The sequence below is a fragment of the Aulostomus chinensis genome, chromosome 11 (assembly GCF_037954235.1).
Source record: "Aulostomus chinensis isolate RoL2024-O1b breed Wild chromosome 11, RoL_Achi_v1.0, whole genome shotgun sequence".
In the NCBI taxonomy this organism is placed as follows: domain Eukaryota; kingdom Metazoa; phylum Chordata; class Actinopteri; order Syngnathiformes; family Aulostomidae; genus Aulostomus; species Aulostomus chinensis.
The window spans coordinates 10627118-10639431 of record NC_141330.1 but is presented as its reverse complement, the minus strand read 5'-3'; the positions used below and the strand labels follow the sequence as shown (position 1 = coordinate 10639431).

The 12314-nt window shown below is 43.0% G+C and overlaps 1 protein-coding gene across 1 annotated transcript; it reads left to right on the top strand.

Annotated features, from left to right (window-relative positions):
- Positions 1-684: 684 nt before the first annotated feature.
- Positions 685-12152, top strand: setdb1b (SET domain bifurcated histone lysine methyltransferase 1b). Its single transcript, XM_086217197.1, has 25 exons — positions 685-832; positions 2327-2530; positions 3108-3274; positions 3371-3414; positions 3680-3809; positions 3901-4071; positions 4232-4433; positions 4514-4587; positions 4734-4924; positions 5629-5758; positions 6179-6332; positions 6620-6733; positions 6858-7155; positions 7242-7503; positions 8214-8304; positions 8402-8518; positions 8688-8857; positions 8948-9169; positions 9305-9475; positions 10010-10131; positions 10516-10535; positions 10628-10746; positions 10830-11089; positions 11176-11264; positions 11825-12152. The coding sequence occupies exons 1-25, from the start codon at positions 816-818 to the stop codon at positions 11940-11942; spliced, it is 3657 nt and encodes a 1218-aa protein (XP_086073323.1). The 5' UTR covers positions 685-815; the 3' UTR covers positions 11943-12152.
- Positions 12153-12314: the final 162 nt, after the last annotated feature.

The following is a 12314-nucleotide window of genomic DNA, read 5'->3' as shown; positions in this document are numbered from 1 at the left end:
CCCCCTCCTTTGTTTCTTTTGTAGTTGCATGCAACTGTAATTTAGCGGTGATGATTCGTCATTGTCCGCAGCAGCAAAATAAAATTATGAAAAGATTCCTGAATCCTGTTCTAAGGCAGTGGTTCTCAAGTTGTGATGATTCATAATAATATGTAATCTCTAATATTCACTACAAGTTGCAGCTGGCTGGAACAGTTCATCCTCCTTATTGGGACAAATGTAAATATTAATTCTGGCAAACGTACAGTAATTCACACTCTTGAAATTGAGTTGCTTGAGTGGTTCCTGCAAATACTGTTCAAGTATTGTTTTTTATTCAGCATTACAGTACTGTTGTTTGACAAGCATGAAATACCCTGTCCGGCCACTGTAGTAATAAATTACAAATGTAGAAAATACAGTGGGGTCAGTTCAATACTGACTACTGTTTTCCAAGTATAAGGTTTTTAATTTAAAAAAATAGTATTTAGAAAAGCCCAACTAATCTGTAGTTAAAGTAATACACGCAAAATCCTAGTAGAACTGATATTAAAACTAATATATAGCTGACAAGCCTGCCACAGCGAGCTGGCGTCTGTTTGTCCCTCTATCTTTACTATTCTATGCAGAGATGAAGGCGCCTCTTTGACCTGCATGTGCACAGCTACTGTGGACGTTTGTGGATACCTGGATCTCCCGAGAAGGCGGCGCTTAGGTCGCAGGAGTCGACTGTGCCGAACACCGCCCACTTAGAATACTCCATGAAGCAAAGTACGCGCTCTATAACATAGCTAGTAGGTAGCTATAGCTAGTTATCAGTATATTTGGCATACAGGATGGAAAGCAGTGAAGGGTGAGTGTTTTAGAGATGTGTCGTTTTTTAGTTTCAGCTGAAATGTTTGACTCCGCTCGGACTCCCAACAGAACAGAGTTGGTTATTTTCCTGACACCTGTATTAGTCAGTCAGCAGATAGAGCATTGTCCATGCTAATGCTAGGCTAACGAGCTAGCATGTTGACTCTTGAATGAATCCCTTGCTAACTGTCGCTGTAGGAGTTTGTCTCATGAGTTAGTTGAGTTATTGAGGCTCAGGCTAGCAGACGGGTAACGGATATTATCCCGGTTACCTCATGCAAGTCTTTCGTTGTGCTAATCATTTACCCTTCACATTAAACTGTGGCCGATTTATTAAAGCTACATTCATGTAAATTAACGGCTCCATCATATCACGTTTGCAATTGCTTCTTTAGTGTTTGATTGCGTACTTTATTAGCCGTGTGTTGTTGGGTTGTACACAAAAACAACAACGTGAGTAGCGTGATAATAGTGATGCAGACGTACACACATACACACACTGGTTACTCTGCTCCAGCTGCAGACTTGATCCGAATCTTGCTGCATGCATGGCTGTAGCAAATCTATTAGTGTTATCTCAGGGGAACTTAAACTTTCTGAGATGATTGCAGAAATAAGTATCTCTTGGCTTCAATAAAAATGTGCAGTGTTGAATCCTGCTGCCTGAATGTGCTGAGGGATTCATCAGTGTGTATTTGTACTCTGTATTTACAATAGGAGCCGATACCAACACTGATGGGTATCATCTTGTACTTATATTTACTGGCCCTCACAGACATGCAAATGCATCTTTGATCAGCCTTGTCAGCGGGGTCACAGTTAGCGTTGAGTGATGATTATGTTGTTCAAGACAAAGTGCTCTTGCCAACTTATTAGTCAAAACTAATGTAGTATTATACAGCACCCCTGCAACAAATCCCTCATTCGTGAGGCTTGTAATATTCAGTTTCTGATGTCGGAGAGAAGTGTATATTTACTTTCATGGTCATTTGAAGGCAGTCATGACTTTCATGTGTTTCATTTATATGAATTATTTATTGATTTATTTGTTAGTCAAGTAGAGAAAGGTCCATTAAAAGTTAGTCCTACCTGTTTATAAGTGTGGCCAACCTTCTTTTCTGAAAAAATAATCCATTTACAGTAACCTAAAAGGAGCCAAAAACAGGTTAATACCTCCGATTTTACAGTCTCAAGCCAAAATGTATTTGGGGCTTATTGAATTTGGGATGAAATAATGAATTGAAGTAATAATTTTGTGGTTCTAGAAATTATGTCTCAAGCTTCTATTCTGCTGGTCTGACTGCAAAATCATGAAGTTTTTTTGGCAGTAGAATATTGACCCTCAACACTGAGTAAAGTTGTTGTTTGGCGCCCCACAACATCATCTGTCGTTACTGTCTGACATTCCTCGGAATGCGTCAGTCTCTCTGGTGAAAACGCATGTGCCGACATTACAGTTCTATTTACGTGTTTTCTACTTTTCTCGGGTCAGAATGGAGGTGGAGGGCTGGGACTCCAGTCTGGAGGAAGAACTGGGTGTATCTCTGGATGAGCTGAAGAAGTGGATTGAAGAGGCAGTGGAGAAGAGTGAGATTGTGCAGAAGAAGAAAGCTCAGCTGAAGGAGCTGAAGCAATGGGTGGAGCAGAAAGAGGAGGAGGAGGCGATCACAGAGACACTCCTCAATGATGCTAGTCAGTAAGTAAATACAAAACTAATGGTCCTGTAGTATGAACCCTTCCCAAATTTGCTTGTGGCTTTCTGGCCTCAATTTGAATTTCTTTGACGAATTAGTCTGTTGTTTTCAGTGCTGTCTGACTTTTTTTTAGGGTTACACGAAAAACATTTGGCCATTTTCATCAAACTTCTTGGAGTTGTGTGACATGGACCAAGGCAGAAAGCTTTCAATTTTGGGTAGATTGTTTTTACACAGCAAAGAATTTTATTTATTTATTTTTTTATTATTTTGGGTTGAGTTTAGGTCACCACATAGGAGGTATACACCCTCTATGTGTCCTCCTTTACATATCATTTTGTAGACTCATGGTTCTTTTTCTTCATCTGCTGTTTACTTGTTGACTATTCACCCTCAACTTCCTGTAAATGGTCTGAACCACCCTAAGTAGCATTATGGAACTATGTAGGTGTGAAAATGTCTGTAGTTGACGCAGTCGAAGCTCTGAATCCTATTTATTGATGAATAAGCCATTTAACTGGAGCCGTCACATCTCGGCTGGTACCTGCTCAGGTGACCTTTTTCTTCTCTGTTCCTCAGGTCCCTGTTAGAATGCGAGAAGCTGGTGAAAGCAACATATCAGCAGAACGGCCTCGTCTACCGAGAGAGCAGCTCAGAGGACGAAGGGGGCGGGGGGGTTCTGTCCTCCGAGGTTATTGAGATTGATGACGAAGATGATGACGATGATGTCATTGCTGTTGGCTGCTGTAAGTCGTGCTCCTTTCTTAGAGGAACAGTTGCAATGAGAAAAAAAACCAAAACAGAAAATACTGAATTATTGTTTACTTTTCGTGATGTTTCAGTGGTTCCACCACTGAAGCCTGTCACTCCTGTCAAAGATCCACTGGTGAGAGCAATGAAACGATTCTGTGTTCTGTTTATGGCCACTTTAAAAGTGCCATGTAAAAGTGTTTTTATTTTGATACAAACATACATGCAGACTCAAATAAATCAACAGAATGTAAACAAATAATGTTTGCATTACATTAAAGGCGTGTATTGTGATAGCATGCTAACCAGCTAACCCCTTGTCCAAAATGAGGAGTTAGCGCTGCCCAGAGGCTATTTTTATTGATAAGATGATGCATCTTCTTTTTTGTCCTTCATGTCAGTTGAAAGAGACCTCCACAGCTCTACAGAAAACCTCCCAGCAGGTGCAGAAGCTGGTCCATATGGTCGCCAAGGGTTCTCAAGGTACTTCATTGCTCAGGTCTTCCGCTCAGCCTCCTCCAACCTCATCAGGTAAGGTACACACTCCTCAGGAATGTTCATACCTGTGTGAAAGTTCTGTATATACAGGAATAAAAGTGTGTGTGGCCTCTCTATCCACTAGGTATTCATTCTTCAGCACCAGCAGTGTTTGTATCCCAGGTTCCTTCTCAGTCTGTGACGCAGCCCAAACCAAATGTAAAAGAAGACGAGCTTCGAGTTGGGATGAGTATTATGGGAAAGAAACGGATGAAGACCTGGCACAGAGGCACCCTTGTTGCCATCAACCCTGTTGGTGAGTCTCTGGAATAAATACTAAGTCTTCTAGATTCTTCAGGAAGTGACATTTTATGTCAAAGTTGAGGTTTTCTATCAATTTTACTGGTATTTTTATTATCTACCATATTTATACTATGTTTGAGTTTTAATGTTGCCCGTCTTCTGCCCATATTCAGGAAACGGTGTATGTAAATATAAAGTCAAGTTTGATAAAGGCAAGAGTCTGCTTTCTGGAAATCATGTGGCTTTCGATTATAACCCCACCCTGGAGAGTCTGTATGTTGGGGCCCGAGTTGTTGCCAAGTACAAAGACGGCAACCTGATGTGGCTCTATGCTGGAATAGTAGCAGAGATGCCCAACAACAAGAACCGTATGAGGTGGGTAGACAGTGGACGCTCAGAACGGTGGTTGTGGGTGTCTTGTTTGTTAGTTGACAACCTTTTCGTGTGTGTTTCAGGTTTCTGATCTTCTTTGATGATGGCTACGCCTCTTACGTGGCTCTACCTGATCTCCACCCTATTTGCCGTCCATGTAAGGACCCTCGCTATCTTCCGCTGCTCTCCAATCCACCAAACACCACTGATGAGACTGTTTGATAAGAATGAATCAAAAAATTATCATCATAATTGTGTGATGATGCAATCAACACAAGAACGGTAATCTTATCTTTTTCACAGTAAAACATACATGGGAGGACATAGAGGATGCATCGTGTCGGGACTTCATTGAGGAGTACATTACTGCATATCCCAGCAGACCTATGGTGCTCCTCAAAGTTGGTCAGATCATCAAAACAGAGTGGGAGGGGACATGGTGGAAGAGCAAAGTAGAGGAGGTGGATGGCAGCTTGGTCAAGATCCTCTTTCTGGTATGTTTGCAAATGTTGATTTTGATTGAACCAAAAACCAAAATGATCCATTCAGTTCTCAGCTCAGCTGAACTTTGAGTTGTGAGTGAGGAAGGGAAAACAAAAAAATGACCTGCATTCCTGAGTGAGTGCATCCCCGAGCTAACGGCTAATGTAGCCAGGAGTTAGCACAATTACACTTAGATGGCCACAAACAAACAAATGCACACCTTCAAGCATCTCTGACATTCAGCAAGGATACTTGTAAGATGTCAGGATTTATAATCAGTGTCTGGTGTGTTTGTCAAAGCGACAGCATTTATTGAATCTAAGGGCCCAAAATCAAATGAATCTAGTTTTCTTTAGTGTCCATCACAGATATCATGACCTGTTAAAAAAAAAAAAAAAAAAAAAAAAAGCTTGGTAGCAGTTGACCTGCCTTTATAGCAGGTGACAAAGGTCGGGTCTGTAAAGTCTTGAAAGTTTGTAATAATTTTAAAGGTTACATTTTCAAGGTTAGGAATATGCTTCATATTGGGAATATTCCATGGACACAGTCTTGATTTTCAACTTAATCTGGTGTTTCATCCACATCTCTATATTTGCTTATAGTGCAGTGATGGCTAACTCTGAAAAATCTGGGTTGAATAGGTAATGGAAAAGTACTTTTTAAAAAGCTGGACCAACCCTGCAAGAGTAACTCTGTGTGCCTTGATGTTGATCAGGATGATAAGAGGAGTGAGTGGATCTATAGAGGCTCCACCAGGTTGGAGCCGATGTTCAACTTGAAGATGACCACCGCCAACACCCAGGAGAAGAAGCTGGCCGGCCAGCAGAGGACACGACCCAACATGGGTAACCTAGACTTACACACACACACGCACACGCACGCACACATCCACAAGTCTCTCTCATACATGCACCACAAATATGAGAACACAAATGTCAGAATCCGCCAGACTTGCGTGTGAATAGAGGGGCAGGCAATTGTCCGAGCTAGTTTGCGAACATTGTTTTATGATTCGATAAGCATGAAACCAGAAGCACACAAATATCTGAGGGGGAAGAAGATGGGTTGGTTCCACAAAACTCAAATAACAATGTTAAATTGGAAATACTTGAGTCTGGACAGTACAACTGTAAATTTTCTTAAAAAAAAAAAAACTGTCTAAAACTGTCAAAAAAGTTAGATTTCATTTCATCAAAAAACTTGACTGTTTTTCAAGTACTTATTTCAGCAATTCACTTGTAATAATTTCATCTTTTTATCTCCAGGGGCACTGAGAAGTAAAGGCCCTGTAGTTCAGTACACCAGTGATGGACACGTCGGAGCATCTCCTGTCAAAGCCCAGCAGACTCCGCCTGGACAGACGCCTCAACTTCAGCCGCACCAACAAACCCCTCAGTCCACACAGCCCCCACGTGTTGAGTGAGTCATGCTGGTGTTGAAAGATGCACACGTTGAAAAAAAGATGCAGCTGTAGTTCCCTTTTTGGCCTCCAGTTTACTAACAGCTAATAGCAGAAAAATGATGGAGAATCTTAAAATCCCTGTTCCAGAATGACAGAAATTATTATCACTGAAGTGAGCTCTGTCACTATCAACTACATAAACAGATGAGGTGCCATCATGAGTATCTCCACATCCTCATTATTATTATTTTCTTGCCAGGTTTTGTATGTTTGGTTATAGACAGAATGTTTTCTCTCCTCAAAGCAATAAACATCAGATGGCAAAGAAGAGCACTTCTCCATTTGTCCCGGGTGTGGGCGGCACTCATGCCTCCAAAGTCATGCAGGCTCTGTCCCCCAGCCCCAGCAGCCTGACCAGGTGAGGCCTCCTGCTGTTTCAAGTTGCTGCTTGTCACACTGACATGAGGACGACTGGAAAGAGCTCCATTTGTTAACTCTATCTTTTGTCTTTCTGTCCTTGGTTCATCAATTTATCATGGAAGAATATTAAATACCCCAAACAGCGTTGGCTCCACCCCCATACAGTCATTTCAGAGACAGGTATCCTCTCTGTCTCCCACCACCCCTCCTTCGCCTCACGGCCAGGCCGTCATCCCACATCAGCCTTCGTACCGTGCTCCGACTGACCGCATCTTCTACATGGCGCACACTTGTCAGCCAGCCTGTCTGAACCGTGTCAGGCCAGTGAAAGCAGACATGCACCGTGGAAAGAACCCCCTCCTCACACCGTTACTGTACGATTTCAGACGCATGACAGGACGACGCAAAGTCAACCGCAAGGTAAATAACATCAGGACTGAGGGCTTCTTCTCTCGTGGGTTTCTCTTGTCTGTAGTTAACCTTGAAACTGTCAATTAACCCATTAGATGACCTTCCACGTGATCTACAAGGCTCCGTGTGGGCTGTGCCTGCGGAACATGGCGGAGATCCAGCACTACCTCTTCCAGACGCGCTGTGATTTCATATTCTTGGAGATGTTCTGTCTAGACCCCTACGTTCTTGTGGACAGGCCCTTCCAGCCACAGAGACCCTTCTATTATTTCCCAGACATCACTGCAGGAAATGAGGACATCCCACTTTCCTGCGTTAACGAGATTGATAACACTCCGCCTCCTAAAGTCGCCTACAGTAAGACGGGAATTGGGATGGTGAAGGGCATATTGATTTGGGCTTCTGCTGTGATTAGATTTTGCAGCGTAGTGGGGATGTGCTCTCTGGAAAGCACTAAATCGTTCTTACCTTATCTTTTTTTGGTGATTGCTAAAAACCTTGCATTGAAAATGATGTTGGTAAAATGTGTGTCTTTAACTTTGGAGTCTCACCGCAGCTCTTATTATCCACACACTCCCTGCCTCATTTGAAAATGATTCTGTGCCAGACACAATAGGAGTAGAGTGTCAGCCAAAGGATTAAACCCACCTGCTCGTAGAAAGGTTTTCGTTTTTAAATTATTTGAAATTCCACAAATATAAAAACAGTCAAATGATACGGATGTGGAGCACAGAAGTGGATATAAGGATACAATATTTGGAGTTTGCATTGATTACGTTGTAATGATCATTGAATTAATATATTGACAAACATATATCCTTGTACTATTTGAATTTGTCTATGAAACCATTTCTGCACTTAAGCTTTGACCCTTTTACATCAATATGTACTTAAATGTGAGAAACCTACATTCCAGTACGTGTAGCCCAAGTTTTTGGTTTTACTGTTTAAGGTTGAAAAACGACTCCATCCATGCAGCTGCTCTTAGCTGCTCTGTTGTGGTGTGATAAATGGCTCCAGTGAGTGATAACAGAAAAATTGATCGACCTCCTTCTTCACTCTTCAAGGTAAAGAGCGTATTCCCGAAGACGGAGTATTCATCAACACCAATCTGGACTTCCTGGTTGGCTGTGATTGCACTGATGGCTGTCGAGATAAGTTAGTGGAGTTTCTCCTCTTTTTTTTCTTCTTTTTTTTAACAAACTCTTCATTTTCAGAAGGTTTGGTTTCTAAAGTCTTTGTGTCTTAATCACAGGTCCAAATGCTCGTGCCACCAGCTGACCCTTCAGGCTACAGCATGCACCCCGGGGGCACAGGTCAACCCAAACGCTGGATATTTGTACAAGCGATTAGACGAATGCTTGCCCACAGGGTCAGACATACTTCCCCCTTGAGGTGTACTCTACAGAAAGAGTTGCCCCTCGTAACCTCCTAAAACATAATTACTGTGTTATATAACAGCTCATTTGGCTATCCAGTGGTAGAGGTCATGACCACTCACTCTCCCGCTCTGTTTTTCCTGCTCCCTCGCTCTCATTCAGGATCTATGAGTGTAATAAGCAGTGCAAATGCTGCGCTCAGATGTGCACCAACCGACTGGTGCAGCACGGCCTGCAGGTGAGGCTGCAGCTCTTCAAGACTCAGAACAAAGGCTGGGGCATTCGCTGCCTGGACGATGTGGCCAAGGGTTCTTTTGTCTGCATCTACGCTGGTGAGGAAGACAGTAAACAGTCTGTTTATTCATCACACAGCTGCTACAGCATAGATAACGTCGCTCCCTCTTTTATTCTCACATCACCAGGTAAAATCTTGACAGATGACTTTGCTGACAAAGAAGGTTTAGAGATGGGTGACGAGTATTTCGCTAACCTGGACCATATAGAGAGTGTGGAGAACTTCAAGGAGGGCTATGAGAGCGAGGCTCACTGCTCAGACAGTGAGGGGAGTGGTGTGGACATGTCCAGGTTAAAAATCCAACCGTCCTCCCTATCATCATCCAACCCTATGGGACGACCCAAAAAAGGTGAGTCCCAGTCAATCTGTGCAGGATTTACTTGTTGTTGTCATGACCTTTGTTTGTTGTCATGACCTTTGCAGGCAGACACTGTTATTTAGCATTCCTGATGTGAGTTCTCCCTATTTTGATTTCCTTTCACAGCCCAAAGCCCGAGCTCATCGGGGGAAAGCAACGACGATGATGACAAAGACTCCAAGAGCGAAGATGAAAGCGACAGTTCAGATGATACGTTTGTAAAGGACAATTATTACAGCTCCAGCTCCGTGTGGAGGAGTTACACCACACGCGGGCAGGTTAAAGGCAACAAGGAAGGTGAGCTGTGGCATCTTCCCCTCGTCTGCAGCACTACTTTCAAGGTTAACATCACTTCTAACGTGCTCTCTCAGCTGGTGGATGCCCTCCCGTTTTCTCCACAGGCAGAATTGTGACTGTCTAATTAGCTCACCATTTTAACCCTGACTCGTAGATTAAAATTTTCATTATGAAAGATCTTATTTTAATTTTGTTTTTTCAAAAGAGGCACTCAGGTCTCCTTCATGCCTGACCGGTCACTGCATGAAGACTGTGAAAGTCAGATTGTATGATTGCTTGACTTCCACCCTCTGTTACAAATCCTTTAATATTTAAAAAGGAAGATGACTTTGGAAAGAGAGAAACATCTACAGAGAAAGTTCAAAATATAGAAACATGGTAATTCAGTCATTAATCACATGGAATTGTTGCTGCTTTTCTCCCTTTGCTGCCTGTAAAATAATGACTGTTTTCTCTCAGCATTATCCTACTGCCTCAAAAGGTCATATTGGAAATTATTTGCTTTGTCACTCACTTCTTTCATTTCTGCCTCAGGGAGTCAAGACAGCAAAGATGGAATGAGTGGGAGAGGAACGGATGATAAGCCACTGTCCATGCCAGAGGAGACCGGGAAGAGCAAAGTGGCATCCTGGCTGACCAGCCAGGGACTGAAGAAGGTGGGTTTACTTATCGCAGCTGCTCAAATTGGTTTGTCAAGTGTTTAAAGACATAAAGATAATCAGGGAAGTTATTCATATCAGGGAAGTTATTCATAGGCTTTTATTATACTCATCAGCATGTTGAATATATACATATTTTTTGTCTGGGTTTGGGTTACAGTTTTATGGAGCAGAAAACATAGCCATGATCAGTGTTTTAAAAAACTCAAGTGTATTTAGTGTGAGTCATCCCCCAAATGAAATGGATTCTTCCACAGTCTGCGCTCCACCCCCCCCCACCAGGTTGGTAGCTAGAGGTAGTAAAGCCCCAACAGCCTTGCTATCGGGAAGCTTGTGGTGTATAATGACTGAGGAGACTCACGTTTCTTTTTTTCATCACAGGATACCAGTGATGGCAAGAGGTGAGTTATCACAGCTAGCATTTGTTTCCTGGTCGCACCCATAATCAATCCTCAAACCTGCTGCTTTGAATTCATGTCCTGTTTTCTTGCAGTCAAGTGAAGCCTGAGATGGGGAAGAAGCAGGATGTGATGACTCTCTCTGACAGTGACGATGTTCAGACCATCAGCTCTGGATCTGATGACAACAAGGAGAAAGAGAAAGCCCGTCAGGGTGAGAGGAGAGACGGTGATGGTAGATAAATGCACGTTGATGGCGTTATTACACCCCTAGCTGCTCTCCTCTTTGCTGCGCAGGTCCGGGAGTGACTAAGAAGCAGGTAGCGGTGAAATCTACTCGCGGCATCGCTCTGAAGACCAGCCATGGCATGATGGTGAAGTCAGGAGTACCTGGGGGCGGGGGTGCACAGGGAGGTCAGGGAGGAAAGGGGCAGCAGGGACAGGTGGGACCGGGAGGAGACAACGCTCCCAAAAACACCCGTCAGTTCTTTGACGGGGAGGAGTCCTGCTACATCATTGATGCCAAGTTAGAAGGCAACCTCGGGCGTTACCTCAATGTAAGCGTGCCAGCCAAGCGGAAGACTTAACTTCTGTTTCAGTGTATCTTCCTCTAACGGTGCCATCTGCCTCCTCTGTGTTGCAGCACAGCTGTAGTCCCAACCTCTTTGTCCAGAACGTGTTTGTGGACACACATGACTTACGGTTCCCCTGGGTGGCTTTTTTCGCCAGCAAGTGAGTTTAAGAGCAGAGTTTTCCCCTCACTATATCATTTTAACTTATAATACTTGCTAATTTATAACCATGCCTTGTCAGTGACTCAAGTTAATGCATTTTTAAGGTCTGAAATATTGTATCCAATTCAATAGTTCTAATAGACTTCATACTCTGTGTTAAATCCTGTGCTTATACTGCTTCAACCCTCCAGCTGTTTGCCTGTCCAGCATCCATATATATGATGATGACATTAAACTACAACTAATTAATTTGTGTAAATGAGATATCTGCCATAAGGCAAATGTGTCCCATACTCCCTGAGGGGGGCACTGCTGTGTCACCTCTACTGTCGACTACAGAGATGCTGAATGATGCCTGCTAATGAGTCAGTCGTCAACATTTGAAATGAAAGCCACAATCAGAGCAGAAGCTCGTAGCTGTCGGTCGTTTCACAGGAAAGAAACCCTGAAGTCCCTAACTAAGGCACTTCATTGATTAGCGACTTGAGTATTGGATCAGTGCCTTCCGTCGCAATCACGATTTCCAGCACTGACGACTCTCCCCGTGTCCTTGTGCAGGCGTATCCGGGCCGGCACCGAGCTGACCTGGGACTACAACTACGAGGTGGGGAGCGTGGAGGGGAAAGTACTGCTCTGCTGCTGCGGCTCCACCGAGTGCCGAGGACGACTGCTGTAATCCGCATCTGGGCTGGACTGTAAATCCCTCGATTGAACCTGTAGAGCCCTTCAACACTGTAACTTTAAGTTTAGTTCTTTTGTTGTTGTTGTTTTATTTTATTTTATTTTATGACAGCTACTTCAATTCCATTGTTTTATATGAATGTGTTTCCTGATTTGTCTCATTTTACCCACATCATGTTTCTTTACATTTGAATAAAATGTCATTTTCTTCAATGAACTTCTTATTCCAGCCTTTTCGCCTCTGTCAAATAGGCTATAAAAGACAGAATAACACCAAAAAACAAACACCTTACTTCGATTTATTTGAATCGAAAGAGCCAAATAAAAGACAAGCTAGTCGTAGCTGAGGATTTTACTGTCTTCTCAT